Source organism: Argopecten irradians, chromosome 3 (genome assembly GCF_041381155.1).
Source record: "Argopecten irradians isolate NY chromosome 3, Ai_NY, whole genome shotgun sequence".
In the NCBI taxonomy this organism is placed as follows: domain Eukaryota; kingdom Metazoa; phylum Mollusca; class Bivalvia; order Pectinida; family Pectinidae; genus Argopecten; species Argopecten irradians.
In genome coordinates, this window is record NC_091136.1 from 15,088,811 (window position 1) to 15,108,143 (window position 19,333).

At 36.4% G+C, this 19,333-nt stretch overlaps 2 protein-coding genes across 7 annotated transcripts in view; one reads left to right on the forward strand and one right to left on the reverse strand.

Moving 5' to 3' along the window:
- Positions 1-19,333, reverse strand: part of LOC138317644 (centrosomal protein of 164 kDa-like) — a 78,479-nt gene that overhangs the window by 37,408 nt on the left and 21,738 nt on the right. For all 6 annotated transcript variants that reach the window (XM_069259449.1, XM_069259447.1, XM_069259448.1 and 3 more), the window contains 3 exons: positions 18,837-18,981; positions 18,169-18,342; positions 17,474-17,603 (listed from right to left, as the gene is read on the reverse strand). In XM_069259449.1, the coding sequence (XP_069115550.1) occupies positions 17,474-17,603; positions 18,169-18,342; positions 18,837-18,981 (449 nt within the window). The remainder of the gene's footprint in view (positions 1-17,473; positions 17,604-18,168; positions 18,343-18,836; positions 18,982-19,333) is intronic.
- LOC138317643 (uncharacterized) lies at positions 10,253-12,693 on the forward strand. The gene is made up of 3 exons (XM_069259445.1): positions 10,253-10,639; positions 11,069-11,197; positions 12,267-12,693. Exons 1-3 carry the CDS (start codon positions 10,329-10,331, stop codon positions 12,592-12,594), a joined length of 768 nt encoding a protein of 255 aa, XP_069115546.1. The 5' UTR covers positions 10,253-10,328; the 3' UTR covers positions 12,595-12,693.

Consider the following 19,333-nt stretch of genomic DNA (forward strand, 5'->3'; position numbering starts at 1 on the left):
CGGTGCTAACTTTATGTTGCCTGAGGATTGATAGTATCATAATAATCATAAAGACAAATATTAAATATACACGTGTCGTACATGAACATATAGACATACACGTGTTCATTAAAACTTACTAAGCATAAAATAAAATTTTTATAACGAAAATGAAGATTCGAACTAGCGACCTTTTGCACTAGTGGCACGCATATTTCCACTAAGCCACATATCCGTATAATTAAATACTGTAAAAAGAAGGATGGAATTAAATGTTTTACTTCATCATGGCAAGCTTTTTCATAAAAAGAATAGAACTTACTTTAAATTGATATAACATGGATATTTATTACTTAACATAAAAATGTCCCCGAAAATGAAGCAAAACAACATATGTTTTGAAGAAGAAGAGCGAAACAAGAAAAATAGAAGAAAAAGAAATAATGACGTCACCCTTTTCCCCCGCGCACATTTACAACCAAACTAGACACAGAGATATGTCGGAAAAAGACGATATAAAAAATGGTAAGTACATAACATATGTATTGTTAAAATTGAATAAGAAAACGTGTATGTTTAAAAAAAAACATAACACGTTATGTGGTTTATTTTATCTAAAGACTCTAATAGCGGAATTGTTTGTACAGAACATATTTAAGCACGCCATCATCAGTCAGGTGGGCATTCGTCCATTGTTTGCAGGCCATCCTCCGTATAAAATTCTTGTTTGAAGGATTCCTACGATATAGAAATGTGTTGCATGTAGTCTATCCCTCCCTAAGCTTTAATTAGAATTCCCAATATGATCCGAGATTTTTTCCGCATTTTGTTCATCTAATGATGGACTAGAGTTATTTACAAATCGTTTCTGCATTTTAAAGTAATTTATTTTATATACACATCCGGGTACAGAGAAATTCCATCATGCTTGAACTACATTGAAAATTTATCTTAAAGTTAGGTTTGATACTTTATACAATCACCATTTTGATTTGTTTTTGCGTTCATATCATCATCATCATCATCATTAATTTTTAAGGGAAAAGACGGATTATAAGTTTTCCAACAAATTCTATTTCAAAAAAAAATATTTGAAAAAGGATTGAACAACAGGCATGTGCAATCGTATTAATAATTCAAACACATGAAATGTATTTTCACGGCTACAGAGGCACTGACTGTCTTGTTTATTACCAAAACACCAATGATAAATACATCTACATAGTATAATATTGTATAAATTATAAATATACTTATACATGGACATACCGTCGGTAATTACTATTTTACATGAACACAAAAGAAAATTGTCCTTTCTTCAAAAATCTTCACAACTAAAAATAAAAATACCACGTGTACTCGCCGCTACCTGAGTCGACCACCGGTAGCAGCGACACGTGTATAGCCGTACTTGTACTCCTAGCATGCCTGGCACGTGCAAATTTCCCGCCAACTCGACGAACAACACAGATGGCTAGCGTAAATTTCCATTACTTTAAGGTGGTATAAAAGCATGCAATGATTGTGCATTCTATGTTATTTAAAAATACACGCTAAGATATTCACAAACTATCAAATCCAATCAAAATAAATTTTGATGATATAAGTTTAATTATAGATAATTTTTTTTTTTACAATTAATGATCGCCCCTTCAAATACATATCCTTATACGTATGCGTATACAATATTGTAAGTATCCCAAATAGTGATTACATGCAACATTTTTAGTGAATCAAATATTATGATTGTCTGGTAAGTTCCTCATAAATACCATTACGGTGTCATTTTATACATGTAGGATTTTAGCCCACCATCATCAGATGGTGAGCTATATAAATCGTTTGTTGTCCGTGGTCCGTCCTTCCGTCCGTCCGTTTACAATTCTTGTTATCGCTATTTCTCAGAAGTACTGAAGGGATCTTTCCCAAATTTCAAATGTAGGTTCCTCTAGGACCCTTGTTGTGCATATTGCATTTTGGGACCGATCGGTCAACAATGGCCGTCCGGCGCCATCTTGGATTTTGATAGTTAAAGTTTGTTACCGCTATTTCTCAGAAGTACTGAAGGGATCTTTCTCAAATTTCATATTTGTAGGTCTCCCTCTGGACCCTTGTTGTGCTATTGCATTTGGTGTTTTTCCCCGCTTTCTCCAACACGGGGATATTAATTTGGGTTTGTTATCTGTCTGTCCGCCTGTCCGTAACACTTCGTTTCCGTGCAATAACTTTAACAAATGTTAACCGATTTTCTTCAAACTTGGTGTTCGATCACGACTGTCAATGGACCTTATTTAGCGGTGTTATGCCATTTGAATTACTAAAAACGTCATTTTCTGCCATTTCCGTGCAATAGGTGTAACAAATGTAAACCGATTTTTTCAACTTAGTAACAATATTAAATGCCTAAAAGACTCGGCCAACTTGATCGCGACTTTCAACGGACCTTCGTTTAGCGGTTATGCCTTTGCTTAAATAAAAATAGTTCTGCCACTTCGTACAATAACTGTAATCAATATTTACCGATTCTTTAAATGCCTTAAGTGCCTGCCAGTTCGACCAACCTTCAGCGGATGTTATTATAAGAGTTACCGCCCTTTAATTACTACAAATGTCATTTTTCTGCAGTTCTGTGATTTAACAAATGTTAAAAAAATTGTTAAAACTTGGTAACAAAGTTTGCCTTAAGGGCTTAGCCACTTCGATCGTATCTTAACTAGCAGTGTTATGGCCCTTTGTAATAAATATTTAACTTCCGATTTTCTTCAAACTTGGTAACAAAGTTAAATGTCTTACTTCCGAGAAGACTTCAGTTTATTTTTTTCATGTTTCAACCAAGGTAAAACCTAACCTCAATAATGTTTACCTACAGTATGTCCTGAAAGCGGGGGATGGAAATTCCGCGAATTTGCTTGTTGAATATTGCATTTGGTAACTGATTGTTCAACAAGATGGCCGACCGGCCGCCATCTTGGATTTTGATAATTATTGCTATTTGTCAGAAAGTACTGAAGGGATATCTCTCAAATTCCATGCGTAGGTTACCCTTGGGCCCTAGTTGTGCATATTACCTTTGGGACTGATCGGTCAACAAGATGCCCAACCGGCCGCCATCTTGGATTTCACTGCTGTTTCTCAGAAATTAATAAATCGATCTGTCTTAAATTTCATATGTAGTATGTTTAAAAAAGTTTGAAAAGCAAGGAAAAGATCGCTCTTTCCATTGTCAGACATAGATCATTCTTTGTTGGCGCCATGATCCCTCTGCGATCTCTTGTTAATAGGTATGTTTTCAATGTGGTTATGTTTAAGTTTGTCTTCTTTCTTGACATCAAAAATACATAGTATTTTCAGTAAAGTATAATAAAGTTGACAGGAATGAAGTTTTCTTTTATTTCTACATCTGCCAAACCTAAATACCCTCTTTATGTCTAAATTCAAAGCTGTATGTGATGTATCAAAACCCACTGTGTAATATTATCCCATATTGGTTTAACTTTTAGGCAATTCCAAAACATATGTTCAATTCTCCCTATCTCTTCATTAAAAAGGTTGCAGAAGTCATTTGGTAGTTTATTTATCATTTCAAAGGAATCTTGTAATGATGTTGCCAAACTTTCTGTGTATAGTGTGTCACATTTTCCCATTTTATCTCTGCTGTGTTCCTTAATGTAATCACGGTATTTAGTTAATCATACCTATCTTTGGTTACTTTTGTGTTTTTTAGTATAATCTGAATGTGGTTAGGTATAAACGGTCTATAAAAGGGTTTTGTTAGTTGCATTATGATGTTGATGTGAATAATGTTGAATCGATCGGCAAAGTCCCTTTTAAAATAAGAAATTATCTGACAATATTTCAGTGTTTTTAAATTCTTCTAAATTCAAAAAGGGCCATTTTCAGTAGTGAGGTCACAAACATTTCTTACCCCTGACGGAGATACTGCCCTTTGCACTAATAATAATTACAAAGCCTTGTGAACTCGATAAATTATATGCACTTAGCTTAATGAAACTTTGTATGTAGACTAACACGAGAAAGATCTCGGACGACTTCGAAAATCAGCGTGATTAGAGCTCACAGAGCTATTGCCCTTTGCAATAATAATTATTGAACCTTTTGAACATGTTAATGTGAGTTAATATGCACCAAGCTTCATGAAACTTTCGTGAACAAAAGACATCAGTTGACTAGCAAATGATATAACTAATTTGTATCAAATATCAGGTGACCGTTGCGACCCATGAGCCTTTTGTTTAATTTTATCATTGAAATATTATGAATACCATTGTAAATTGAATTAAAAAATGACCTGAATTCATATCCAATAAAGAGGAGAGAGAAATAAGCCAAAATGGAATTTTGTACCCAATTTTTTTGATGTACATTGACATTAAGTGAAAGACCTTTTAAAAAGCTGTTATTAGGAAAAAGATATATGAACACACTATATTATTAATAAAAATTGGATTTAGAATGCTGTGTATGGCTGCTTAAGTATTAAGTATGAAGAAATAGTGACCACGTTTTGATCAATTGTAACAACAAAAAGTTGAATTAAAAAAGACTCATTTCGCTCGGTAATTAGGACGACGCCGGACATGCAATTTAGTTTTATATAATTGTTCGGAATGTGACAGTAGGTGTAACATATATAAACGTTATAAAAGTTAATAGTTAAATATTATGATTTGTTTTACATTCCCATTTTAAAGATGGAAAGCCATTTCGATTCATATATGTACATTTAAGTGATAATAATTAAGTAGAAAATGGTAAAAATTAGCTCTACTGAATAGCAAGATATTATAATTAACAAAAAGATCGCCAAATCGGTCATTTCTTAAAATTCTTGTAATAAAAAATATACTTTTGGGGGAGGAATATGTATATAAGTTTTCAAACCTTTTATTACATTATAAAAATGTTGCGATTTTCTATAAATCATGCAATTTCATGAATATGCATGTATTTTTAATAGAATCGTTCAATGTTCTAATACCTCTCGTTGTGTAAAGTTTATCTCTTCAACAATACGAAAATGTTATTCGACTGTTAGGACATCAAATACACATCGCAGCCATTGATTATTATTTTATTAATACCACACGTAATAGGGTGATCTTTGGCTTACAATTGATTCTCAATAATCATACATAATGACTAAAGGATAAACACGATATTTGCAATGTAATAATTTCATCACAGGTTTGTAAATTTCACGGATTTTAAGGCAAAATGGACTTAATCAATACATAATCAAATTTTGATTAAACACGTTGAATACCATTGAATCTATCATATTATTGTAACTCGTTAGGATACTCTACTTAAAGGAAAAATTACACTCAATAAAACTTGTGTTTTTTTTATCAGAGAAAGAGGAAAAGAATCACACCAAAGAGGTTTGATAGGAAAGTGCACATAGTAACTTTGCCAAATTTTGGTCGAAATGAAACGGAAACGCAAACTACCTACAGCGAACAAAGTGAGCATCCTAAACAGAGTGATCCCACAATAATCATTGAAAGTAATGTTCATGCTCAGCATGAGGAACAGAATCGTCGTCTTGCACCACATTCCCGTGAGCAACAAGACCCGATCAACGCAGAGTCATCGGATGGCAATGTTGATGTGACACCTCGACGTAATCCAATGTTCGGTAAAAGGAGAAAAACCCTTGGTGATCGGAATAGTCCTCGTGCACCGCATTCCAATGATCAACCAGACCTTAGCAACGCCGAGTCATCGGATGACAATGCTGATGAGACACCCCGTCGTAGTCCAATGTTCAGTAAAAGGAGAAAAACCCTTGGTGATCGGAATCGTCGTCGTGCAACACATTCCCATGCGCAACAAGACCCGAGCAACGCCGAGTCATCGGACGACAATATTAATGTGACACCTCGACGTAGTCCCGTGTTCGGAAAAAGCAGAAAACACCTTGGTGATCGGAATAGTCCTCGTGCACCGCATTCCAATGATCAACCAGACCTTAGCAACGCCAAGTCATCGGATGACAATGCTGATGAGACACCCCGTCGTAGTCCAATGTTCGGTAAAAGGAGAAAACACCTTGGTGATCGGAATCGTCGTCGTGCAACACATTCCCATGATCAACCAGACCTTAGCAACGCCGAGTCATCGGATGACAATGCTGATGTGACACCTCGACGTAGTCCAATGTTCGGTAAAAGGAGAAAACACCTTGGTGATCGGAATCGTCGTCGTGCAACACATTCCCATGATCAACCAGACCTTAGCAACGCCGAGTCATCGGATTGACAATGCTGATGAGACACCCCGTCGTAGTCCAATGTTCGGTAAAAGAGAAAACACCTTGGTGATCGGAAATCGTCGTCGTGCAACACATTCCCATGATCAACCAGACCTTAGCAACGCCGAGTCATCGGATGACAATGCTGATGAGACACCCCGTCGTAGTCCAATGTTCGGTAAAAGTATAACAACCATTGGTGATCGGAATCGTCGTCGTGCAACACATTCCCATGATCAACCAGACCTTAGCAACGCCGAGTCATCGGATGACAATGCTGATGAGACACCCCGTCGTAGTCCAATGTTCGGTAAAAGGAGAAAACACCTTGGTGATCGGAATCGTCGTCGTGCAACACATTCCCATGATCAACCAGACCTTAGCAACGCCGAGTCATCGGATGACAATGCTGATGAGACACCCCGTCGTAGTCCAATGTTCGGTAAAAGGAGAAAACACCTTGGTGATCGGAATCGTCGTCGTGCAACACATTCCCATGATCAACCAGACCTTAGCAACGCCGAGTCATCGGATGACAATGCTGATGAGACACCCCGTCGTAGTCCAATGTTCGGTAAAAAGTATAACAACCATTGGTGATCGGAATCGTCGTCGTGCAACACATTCCCATGATCAACCAGACCTTAGCAACGCCGAGTCATCGGATGACAATGCTGATGAGACACCCCGTCGTAGTCCAATGTTCGGTAAAAGGATAAAAACACCTTGGTGATCGGAATCGTCGTCGTGCAACACATTCCCATGATCAACCAGACCTTAGCAACGCCGAGTCATCGGATGACAATGCTGATGAGACACCCCGTCGTAGTCCAATGTTCGGTAAAAGGAGAAAACACCTTGGTGATCGGAATCGTCGTCGTGCAACACATTCCCATGATCAACCAGACCTTAGCAACGCCGAGTCATCGGATGACAATGCTGATGAGACACCCCGTCGTAGTCCAATGTTCGGTAAAAGGAGAAAACACCTTGGTGATCGGAATCGTCGTCGTGCAACACATTCCCATGATCAACCAGACCTTAGCAACGCCGAGTCATCGGATGACAATGCTGATGAGACACCCCGTCGTAGTCCAATGTTCGGTAAAAGGAGAAAACACCTTGGTGATCGGAATCGTCGTCGTGCAACACATTCCCATGATCAACCAGACCTTAGCAACGCCGAGTCATCGGATGACAATGCTGATGAGACACCCCGTCGTAGTCCAATGTTCGGTAAAAGGAGAAACAACCATTGGTGATCGGAATCGTCGTCGTGCAACACATTCCCATGATCAACCAGACCTTAGCAACGCCGAGTCATCGGATGACAATGCTGATGAGACACCCCGTCGTAGTCCAATGTTCGGTAAAAGGAGAAAACACCTTGGTGATCGGAATCGTCGTCGTGCAACACATTCCCATGATCAACCAGACCTTAGCAACGCCGAGTCATCGGATGACAATGCTGATGAGACACCCCGTCGTAGTCCAATGTTCGGTAAAAGGAGAAAACACCTTGGTGATCGGAATCGTCGTCGTGCAACACATTCCCATGATCAACCAGACCTAGCAACGCCGAGTCATCGGAGACAATGCTGATGAGACATCCCGTCGTAGTCCAATGTTCGGAAAAGAGAAAACACCTTGGTGATCGGAATCGTCGTCGTGCAACCATCCATGATCAACCAGACCTTAGCAACGCCGAGTCATGGATGACAATGCTGATATGAGTCCCCAACGTGTTCCCATTTTCGAAAAAAAGGAGAAAACCCCTTGGGGATCAAAATCGTCGCTTTGCACCACCACATTCCCATGAGCAACAAGACCCGAGCAACGCAGAGTCATCGGACGACAATGCTGATGAGAAACCCCGTTGTAGTCCAATTGTCGGTAAAAGGAGAAAACCACTTGGTGATCGGAATCGTCTTCCATCATCACATTCCACTGAAGATACCGTCTCGAACAATACTGAGAACTTCGAAAACCTCAGCGACGTTAGAGGAAATGTTAAAACAGGAATAGTTATTGATAGAACGGAATGGGAAGTTATTGCGCCATTACCAACAAAGAGAAACCGACCTCGATGCCTAAAGAAAGGTTGGCATAAAGTAATTGGCAGTAAACTTGAAGAGATATACCAAGAGGGATGTGTCTTTTCATATATTTACAACAGAGTAAAATCAGAACACAGCAGAAAATACCAAGCGCCATTTTTCAGGGGAAAAGCACAATGCAGACGTTCAAAGTGTGAAAGAAACATTGATTTGATTATCCACGATGAACCCACAGAACCTTTTGATAATGTCTTAATGTATGCTACATTGAATGGTAAAGTCTGTCACGACAAACCTGAAAGGCGTCCATTAACTGGTGATGCAAGGACCTCCATGGCACGGAAAGCTCTTGACGTAGGGATTGACAACGTGTATTATGAGAACATTGAGGCCTCATCTAAGCATGAGTATGAACTTGGCGATATTAAATCTTGTCCATCAAAGACAGTCCTTAGAAAGGCCGTGAATGAGATTGTACAAGCAGAAATGCTTCACAAGGACATCATTCAAGAAACAATATCTTTGAGACAAAGTTACATTGATGATGACGCTGATCCAACATCCAGATATGCGGGCTATCTTCAGTATGTTGCAGTCGATCCTTTCACGGTAATAATGTTTTCCCATGCCCAAATTGAGGTTCTTGTGAAGATGGCTAGACCAGATATATATATCGATTCAACAGGATGTCTCATCAAATCATTCCCAGACCAGAAGAGGCCTTACCTCTATTCTGTTGTTATCAAACCAGAGGAAAACCTTCCACCTCTATCCATTGCTGACATGGTAACAACAGACCACTCGCAACCTTCCATTATACATTTTCTCACATTTTTCCAGAGGGCGGTTAAGGAAAAATCCAAATCATTTCAGCCAAGAAAGGTGGAAGTTGACTGGAGTTGGGCTTTGATAAACAGTATACTCATGGCCTTCAACTGCATGTCTGTAAAACGCTATCTTAAAGTTGCATGGGACATAGTTCATCATCGAATGCAGAATGAAGACCTATCTAGTTTAACTGTTGTACACATTTGCATTGCCCATATGACCAAGACGTTTTGTAAACACGCACGTCAAACCTCCAGAAAAGACAAGGAACTCTTTAGGTTTCTTATGAAGTCATTTGCTCTTCTCTCCAATGAAACATCCCTTGAAAGCGCGAAGGAAGATCTATTATCAATTTTCATGGTACTGCTATCTACAGAAGATACAGATGATGTCAAAAAAGCGAGAGAAGCCGTCAATGAGAGATATCAGAAATATCCAGACTGGGCGACCGATGAAAACTATGTATACACTGAAGATGAAATAGAGCATAGTGTCAAACTGGATGATCAAGATGTCTCCATAACTGAATCATCGCCATGGACACAAATGGCTGAACAGACAAAAAGAGATCTCACAAGATGCATCAAAGAAAAAGAACCCTCGAATAGTTTCTACTGTCCAGAAATAGTAGATATTCTAGTTAAGAGATTCTTTCCCATTTATCCACTATGGAGCGGTCTCCTTCTTGGTTCACTTGGACGCTATGAGTGCGATTCAGAATCACTACCAATAGAAACAAATGAAACTCGCGATTCAAATGCAAATGTGGAAGCCTGGTTCAGGATTGTTAAGAAGGACATATTGAAAGGAAAGGAGCGTCTAAGACCGGCCAAATTTGCATCGAAACTCAAGCGGAGTATCAATGCTCGAATAAAGGAACTGAACCTACCTGAAATAAGATGTGCCAAAAGGAAGAGAAGAACTATTGATGTTGCCGAGGAAAAATGGTCAAGAAAGAGAAAACGAGGCAAAAATAGGTATCAACCTCCCAAGAAACCAAAACAGACTGCAAGGAGTTCTGGGGACAGCCGACAACAACAAGATACAAGATCTGAAAATGAAAAACAAACAGTAGCGAAACATGAGAGCGTTCTTCAGAAATTTTTCCCCCGGTGCCTCGGTGGGGAGGTGTAACCAGCATCGGGCAACATCTTAGGAACACTTGCACCATTGACAATTTTCTGACCATCATGTATATCACTCATTTGGACAACTCGTCCCTATTTATAGATTGCAACCGCCAAAATCCGATATTGAACACTCTACTTAATTCTCTACATCTAATGTCAACCGGAAACTTTGCAGACGCCAAGGCCACATGGCTAACCATGGTAAAGGAGCGATCCCTTCGTGAAAAAGTCATCAACCTATATGGCGAGGAAGATGAGATGTTCGCTGGCATTTTCAACAAAACAGTTCAAACAATGATCAAGGAGAAATGCAGCAGCCCCTCTTGCCCGCACCCGTACATCGAACGACAAAGGACAGGGATATTCCTAAGGTAACATGAAATAAAAACTTTACGGGTTTATTCACTGTAGAGAATGGTATTTATGTCTTGTTGCCATTTCATTAAAAAAAGGTCATTGTCGTTAATCATATACAATGAAATGGTATATAACATATTCAATAATGATAGTCATTCATCTAATTCATCTGTCAACGTAATGAAATGTGATACTACATATTCAACAATAATAGTCATTCACAGTTTCAAGATAAATGCTAATCATTATGTTCTATCCGAGGAAAAAGACGGTGACGTACAGTTACATAAAGTCTTTTGTGTCATTAAGGAATTGAAATTTGTCAATTGAAACATTAGTTTAGTCCTTAAATATTGCGTTGATTGATTTTAGAAGAAACAATTATTGCAAATAAATATAGAACCATTTATAGCAAGTGATATGTCCCTTTCGGTTTTTAACAGTTCGAATTGTCCCAGTACCATCGATCAGATGTTCCGAGAATGGATTGCTCCTAGTGATTCGAGTTGTGGATTGACGATGCTTTCTGATTCTGAGGTGGAGAATGTTTCCGGAGAGACTGGTGCAATGAGGTGAGAAAAGTTAGTGTGAAAAGGGATGTATTTAAAACGTGACTGGTGGAAAAGCCAGAGTTTGCGCTCCTATAACTAAAATAATTTACTACTCTGTACTGATGAATGTTGACTTGACACCGGCACTATGAAAAGAATAATTCTTAAAAAAATAAAATATATAATATCAATTATGTTTTATCAATAAACATTTTTTTTCTGAAATGAAATGAATATATACAAAAAAAACGGAAATCAGGGAGAGCTGGGAATAAAAATGTCCACTACAGAATGATCTTTACTGGTCCATCATCTGTCTCTTTTTCGGATATCTCCTCTAGGTTACAGGATATCTATTCTAATCATTCTAGGTTTTTAGATCTATAGAAAAGAGTACACGAATTCTTAATAGATTAAATATCTAATAATCTTGTATAGAAATATTCAAAAGTTATCGTATTAAACATTATCAGGTTGGGACATTGTTTGTGAATGAGACAACTGCGTAAACATGATGTACATATCATTTCCTTGTTTATATCGATAAAACGAGGAGAAGTATAGTGCTTTGTCTTAATCCGTCCGTCCAGCGAAATGAGGTAATTCCATTCTGGGGAATGTTTCAATACATGGTGGATCAATGATTTAATCATACGACGATCAAACGAAATTAAAAAAAGATATTGCAATTTAATATCACGTTTTTTTCCTATCGTTTCTTTATCTCCTTTGTTTATCGTTTGTTTGAACGTGGGGAAAGGATTTTTGTTTGACTTTTTTTTTTGGATGATACGGCAAAAACGTATCTCATGCTTTTTAGCCTCAATTCCAAACGATTTATCATATGCCTTAAGATAATAGAGTGTAACATTAAAACTTCAAAAAAACTGGAAGTGCTTCGATTCCGCAGCAATATTTTATTTATGATATCTGATGAAGAACCTCAGAAGCTTGTTATTCATCTCTTCATCGCTTGACTAATTTCAGGAGGTTGCAAATGACCTGGCGACGTCCACGATTGTAGATTTTTTCAGTATTCAGTTTTATATATTAAAAAAGATATAAGATTAAGAGCTATTATTTTCTGCAGGTGCACAGGAAGAAGATCCATTTCTCGGGTATTTGGAGATGGACGGCCATATGTACTAGTTCTGCGAATTGCCGACTTGGTACGAATCGGATATCTGGAAAATGACATTGAAGACTTTACTGAGAAGTTACATTATCCTACTGGTGACGTATACACGCTTGTCGGTGTCACCATGCACCGACATGGCCACTTTAGTGCCTGCATTCGATCAATTATCCAAGGCTGGATCTATTATGATGGACTTGTTGGGTCGTTAAAGAAGTTTTCCAAAGCCTGCATCAAAGGCTGCACCCCCGTAAATGCCATTTACGTTCGGGGGTTGAAATAAATAACTAAAGCTCCGTTCAAAAATCGCATTTTGTTATCATTTCAATCAATCCTTGTTAATACAGTGCAAATAGAACTAACCATCGTAACCGTAATTTTTTTCACATCAAAGATAAGGTATCTATGTATATTAATAATAGAAGAAGCATGCAAACTATATATTTATGTAAAAATTGTACTTAAAATCTCCCAATGTCAAAATCAGTGCGTGTTATAAAGAGCTTATTTGATAAAATCATAAAAAAATGTCTTTTTATAACCTTTTTGCAGTGAAAGGGTTTTGTAATGAAAATATAAGTGATATTTTTACTAGTCCAGGAGTGATATTTTCACTCGTTTTTGACCAATCCGAATGCAGCATTGACATTGAAAATATCGTTTTGATTATTACGCCATTAGTTTGTGCAAAAATGTCGCCATATTATTTGAAAAAATATGACGTTATGCTCACAAAAATACTAAACATAATCGCTTAGGCAAATAACTTTGTAAAAGACAATGGCGGAATAACCTTTGGCCGAAACAGTAGTGATGGTCTTCTAAAAATGAAAGCCAGAAAACAAATGTAATAAATAGAATATTCCTTGTTTCTTGATGAATACCTCATGAAAGATATTTAAGTTTTCACCTCACTCGATGAAATGTAATTTGTATGCAGCAAGAAACGGGGAGTATCCTCTATTTATTTTTGTCCGCTGGTATACCCTCATGTAAGTAATACGCAGGAAATTACGATAATGGAAAATGGAAATAGCAAGTACATTTAGTTAAGACATTTGTTATCAATATGGATCAATACGTTACATAAAAAATGGAAAATATGTCACAGCTCTAGTTAAAGTTATATGTGCCGTATTTTTCATACTCACGAATCAAGAGAAGCTTTTAATATGTTATTCATCACCAAAAGCTACTAACATTTTGAAAATTACAGTACTTTCAATGCATTAGTTTTTATTTTACAAATACAAATACGAGCAGAAAATGATTATATTTACATCTATAGTGAGCAAAATGTTATGTTATTAGTAATTGTAAAATTATTTCTGCAGGAAAGTTTCCATCTAAACATACATAAGGCATAAAAACAACAATTTTACAGTACAAAATGTCTGTGTTTTAACTAACGTTTATAAGGCATCAGAAGCCATTTGAATGATTTTCACGGCTTAATTCACCAAACCTTATGGGTTTCAATACATAAATGAAGAAAAACATGCCGAAATTTTCGCCCAGTTATGGCACATACAACTTTAAAGTAAATTATTTCTAATATAATACAATAAGTGTAATGACTGAATCGCATAAGTAATGGGCCCTTAATGAGTAATTAAAAGGTCAAATAGATCATTGTGATGCATAATAATGCATTTTGAACCATTTCTGATGGTAATTAGTAGCTAGAAATTGAATAAGTAATCAGGGAATCGAATAAGTAATCAGGGAATCGAATAAGTAATCAGGGAATCGAATAAGTAATGGGCCCTTAATGAGCAATTAAAAGGTCAACTAGATTATTGTGATGCATAATAATGCATTTTGAACCATTTCTGATGGTAATTAGTAGCTAGAAATTGAATAAGTAATCAGGGAATCGAATAAGTAATCAGGGAATCGAATAAGTAATCAGGGAATCGAATAAGTAATGGGCCCTTAACGAGCAATTAAAAGGTCAACTAGATCATTGTGATGCATAATAATGCATTTTGAACCATTTCTGATGGTAATTAGTAGCTAGAAATTGAATAAGTAATCAGGGAATCGAATAAGTAATCAGGGAATCGAATAAGTAATGGGCCCTTAACGAGCAATTAAAAGGTCAACTAGATTATTGTGATGCATAATAATGCATTTTGAACCATTTCTGATGGTAATTAGTAGCTAGAAATTGAATAAGTAATCAGGGAATCGAATAAGTAATCAGGGGAATCGAATAAGTAATCAGGGAATCGAATAAGTAATGGGCCCTTAACGAGCAATTAAAAGGTCAACTAGATTATTGTGATGCATAATAATGCATTTTGAACCATTTCTGATGGTAATAGTAGTAAGCTAGAAATCGAATAAGTAATCAGGGAATCGAATAAGTAATCAGGGAATCGAATAAGTAATGGGCCCTTAATGAGCAATTAAAAGGTCAACTAGATTATTGTGATGCATAATAATGCATTTTGAACCATTTCTGATGGTAATTAGTAGCTAGAAATTGAATAAGTAATCAGGGAATCGAATAAGTAATCAGGGAATCGAATAAGTAATCAGGGAATCGAATAAGTAATGGGCCCTTAACGAGCAATTAAAAGGTCAACTAGATCATTGTGATGCATAATAATGCATTTTGAACCATTTCTGATGGTAATTAGTAGCTAGAAATTGAATATAAGTAATCAGGGAATCGATAAGTAATCAGGGAATCGAATAAGTAATCAGGGAATCGAATAAGTAATGGGCCCTTAAAGAGCAATTAAAAGGTCAACTAGATTATTGTGATGCATAATAATGCATTTTGAACTTTCTGATGGTAATTAGTAGCTAGAAATTGAATAAGTAATCAGAATCGAATAAGTAATCAGGAATCGAATAAGTAATCAGGGAATCGAATAAGTAATGGGCCCTTAACGAGCAATTAAAAGGTCAACTAGATCATTGTGATGCATAATAATGCATTTTGAACCATTTCTGATGGTAATTAGTAGCTAGAGAATTGAATAAGTAATCAGGGAATCGAATAAGTAATCAGGGAATCGAATAAGTAATGGGCCCTTAACGAGCAATTAAAAGGTCAACTAGATCATTGTGATGCATAATAATGCATTTTGAACCATTTCTTATGGTAATTAGTAGCTAGAAATTGAATAAGTAATCAGGGAATCGAATAAGTAATCAGGGAATCGAATAAGTAATCAGGGAATCGAATAAGTAATGGGCCCTTAATGAGCAATTAAAAGGTCAACTAGATTATTGTGATGCATAATAATGCATTTTGAACCATTTCTGATGGTAATTAGTAGCTAGAAATTGAATAAGTAATCAGGGAATCGAATAAGTAATCAGGGAATCGAATAAGTAATGGGCCCTTAACGAGCAATTAAAAGGTCAACTAGATCATTGTGATGCATAATAATGCATTTTGAACCATTTCTGATGGTAATTAGTAGCTAGAAATTGAATAAGTAATCAGGGAATCGAATAAGATAATAATCAGGGAATCGAATAAGTAATGGGCCCTTAACGAGCAATTAAAAGGTCAACTAGATCATTGTGATGCATAATAATGCATTTTGAACCATTTCTGATGGTAATTAGTAGCTAGAAATTGAATAAGTAATCAGGGAATCGAATAAGTAATCAGGGAATCGAATAAGTAATCAGGGAATCGAATAAGTAATGGGCCCTTAACGAGCAATTAAAAGGTCAACTAGATTATTGTGATGCATAATAATGCATTATGAACCATTTCTGATGGTAATTAGTAGCTAGAAATTGAATAAGTAATCAGGGAATCGAATAAGTAATCAGGGAATCGAATAAGTAATCAGGGAATCGAAAGTAATGGGCCCTTAATGAGCAATTAAAAGGTCAACTAGATTATTGTGATGCATAATAATGCATTTTGAACCATTTCTGATGGTAATTAGTAGCTAGAAATCGAATAAGTAATCAGGGAATCGAATAAGTAATCAGGGAATCGAATAAGTAATGGGCCCTTAACGAGCAATTAAAAGGTCAACTAGATTATTGTGATGCATAATAATGCATTTTGAACCATTTCTGATGGTAATTAGTAGCTAGAAATTGAATAAGTAATCAGGGAATCGAATAAGTAATCAGGGAATCGAATAAGTAATGGGCCCTTAACGAGCAATTAAAAGGTCAACTAGATCATTGTGATGCATAATAATGCATTTTGAACCATTTCTGATGGTAATTAGTAGTAGCTAGGAAATCGAATAAGTAATCAGGGAATCGAATAAGTAATCAGGGAATCGAATAAGTAATCAGGGAATCGAATAAGTAATGGGCCCTTAATGAGCAATTAAAAGGTCAACTAGATTATTGTGATGCATAATAATGCATTTTGAACCATTTCTGATGGTAATTAGTAGCTATTGAATAGAAATTGAATAAGTAATCAGGGAATCGAATAAGTAATCAGGGAATCGAATAAGTAATGGGCCCTTAACGAGCAATTAAAAGGTCAACTAGATTATTGTGATGCATAATAATGCATTTTGAACCATTTCTGATGGTAATTAGTAGCTAGGAAATTGAATAAGTAATCAGGGAATCGAATAAGTAATCAGGGAATCGAATAAGTAATGGGCCCTTAACGAGCAATTAAAAGGTCAACTAGATCATTGTGATGCATAATAATGCATTTTTGAACCATTTCTGATGGTAATAAGTACTGGTGTCTACAACATAAAGTATTTAGGGGTATAAATCTGGTGTCTACAACATAAAGTATTTAGGGGTATAAATCTGGTGTCTACAACATAAAGTATTTAGGGGTATAAATCTGGTGTCTACAACATAAAGTATTTAGGGGTATAAATCTGGTGTCTACAACATAAAGTATTTGGGGTATAAATCTGGTGTCTACAACATGAAGTATTTAGGGGTATAAATCTGGTGTCTACAACATATATAGTATTTAGGGGTATAAATCTGGTGTCTACAACATAAAGTATTTAGGGGTATAAATCTGGTGTCTACAACATAAAGTTTTTAGGAGTATAAATCTGCTGTCTACAAAAGATGATTTTCATCATTACAGAACTGCATTCGACACAAAAATGACATTTCAACTAGCCGAACATTTCAACTAGCCGACTTACCTAACAACATATGACCATTGAGTAACCTCTGCATGTACTTACATGTAAGGGTTTGTAGGTGCCCAGGCCTGTACCGGCTGACTGTTGGGTATGACAGCTGGACTGTACACACCAGTAGACTGAGGAGGGGGCGTATACAGTGGTATACTGTAGGCTCTTCCTTCACCTGAACCTAAAATAGTAAAACAATATACAGAATGGGTTACAACTCATGTAAATTGTATAGCTTTACAGACCTTGGATCATGCAACCGTCACTTAGAACCACTCAAATCTGATCCTAGATATAAAGCTACCCCCAAAACTGGTGGGTATAATATTTTCAACCATTTAATAGTTTAGTGACATTTATCTTTTAACTTCATACAAAATGGGTTACAATTCATGTACATTATGTCAATGTTTCAACCACTGATCATTCTGCTATCACCTAGAACACCGAAACATGATATACAAAATGGGTTCCAATTCTTGTACATTACGTTGCTGTGTCAACCATTGGTCATTTCCATCACCTAGAACACCCAAATCTGATCTAGATCTACATTTATTGTCATTTAATTTCATAACATAATAGTCTAATAATTTTCTTTTCATTTCATAGCTAGGTGACCAGGCCCCAATATCTATAAACAAACTTAATAGGTCAAAAACTGATTTAAGCCATTTTTTTCATATGAGTTACATATGCACTATTGTTTCTAGAAACCGGAGCCTGATCATCTCATGCTTCCTTACCTTGTGTTGCCAACATGGGTGTTCCTGGAGCGCTATTCGTGCCAATCTTTGTTATAATTTGAGCGAGTTCTGTGTTAATTTTTTGGAGTGAGGCTGCAATAGGGTCAGCGTCTTGTTTAACTTTCACAGTCAGTGGACCTAACGACTGTTGCTGATTGTTCTGTTTTGTCAAGGCTGAAAAGATCAAATATCAAACAATCATGATCCACAGTACAGGTAGATACAAATATCCATCCTAATCATTGATACATTTAAAAATCATGGTTTTCACAAACATTTGTTGTCTTAATAAGTAAAATTTGAAAAGATCAAAAAGTATGTCTTTTTTTCACGTCCTTTGAACAGTTCTATCAAAATATGGTAGGTTTTGATAGAAAAGAAAATTTAGATAACCCCAAAAAAACAACCAACATAAGCCAAGTACCAGGTAGTGCTAGTGGAACAGGATATGTGCACTATCTTAACAAGCTAGAAAATAACAAAATCTAAAACAAATAAGCAACTGAATTCAGATACTTAAGCACCAAAAAGTAAATTTCAAAAGCTAGTGGTATAACAACTGACACCAGAACTATCCGGCCTCTATGGCCTATATGTGAAAGGCTAATGCAAGGATATTAATCACATAAAAAAATTAGGTCAGTGTGACCTTCTGGTGTATAATTTACCTCTGATGACGTTGTCGAGACTGTTATCATTGCTACTGATACCACTACTGCCCTCGTCTTCACTCAGGTCCAGGTTTGGCATGCTGGCCGGGCGGTAGTTATGTTCAAACGGCGAGTAATCAATGTCACTGTCACTCTCAGACTGCTGTTAACATAGGAAAAGTAGTGGATGTCAAACGATAAGTCACAAAAGTAGATTTCTAACATTAATCCTTTTCACAATTTCATAGAAAACCATATTGTAACATATTTTGTTTCCTTTATGTTTAAGAGATATTCCAATCAAGCATGCTGTTCTATCAATGATGATGTTCTACTAAGTAACAGCTGAATACTTGCTTTTTACATGCCCTTCAAACAAAAGAAATTGTATAAAGCTTTTATAAAAGGGGCATAGGGAGCAAAATTCTGCTAGTTTCTATATCAATGAGAGGAATGCCTTATTGTTGTAGTAATAATAAACCAATGGTATACAATTAATCTTTTATAAACTGTTC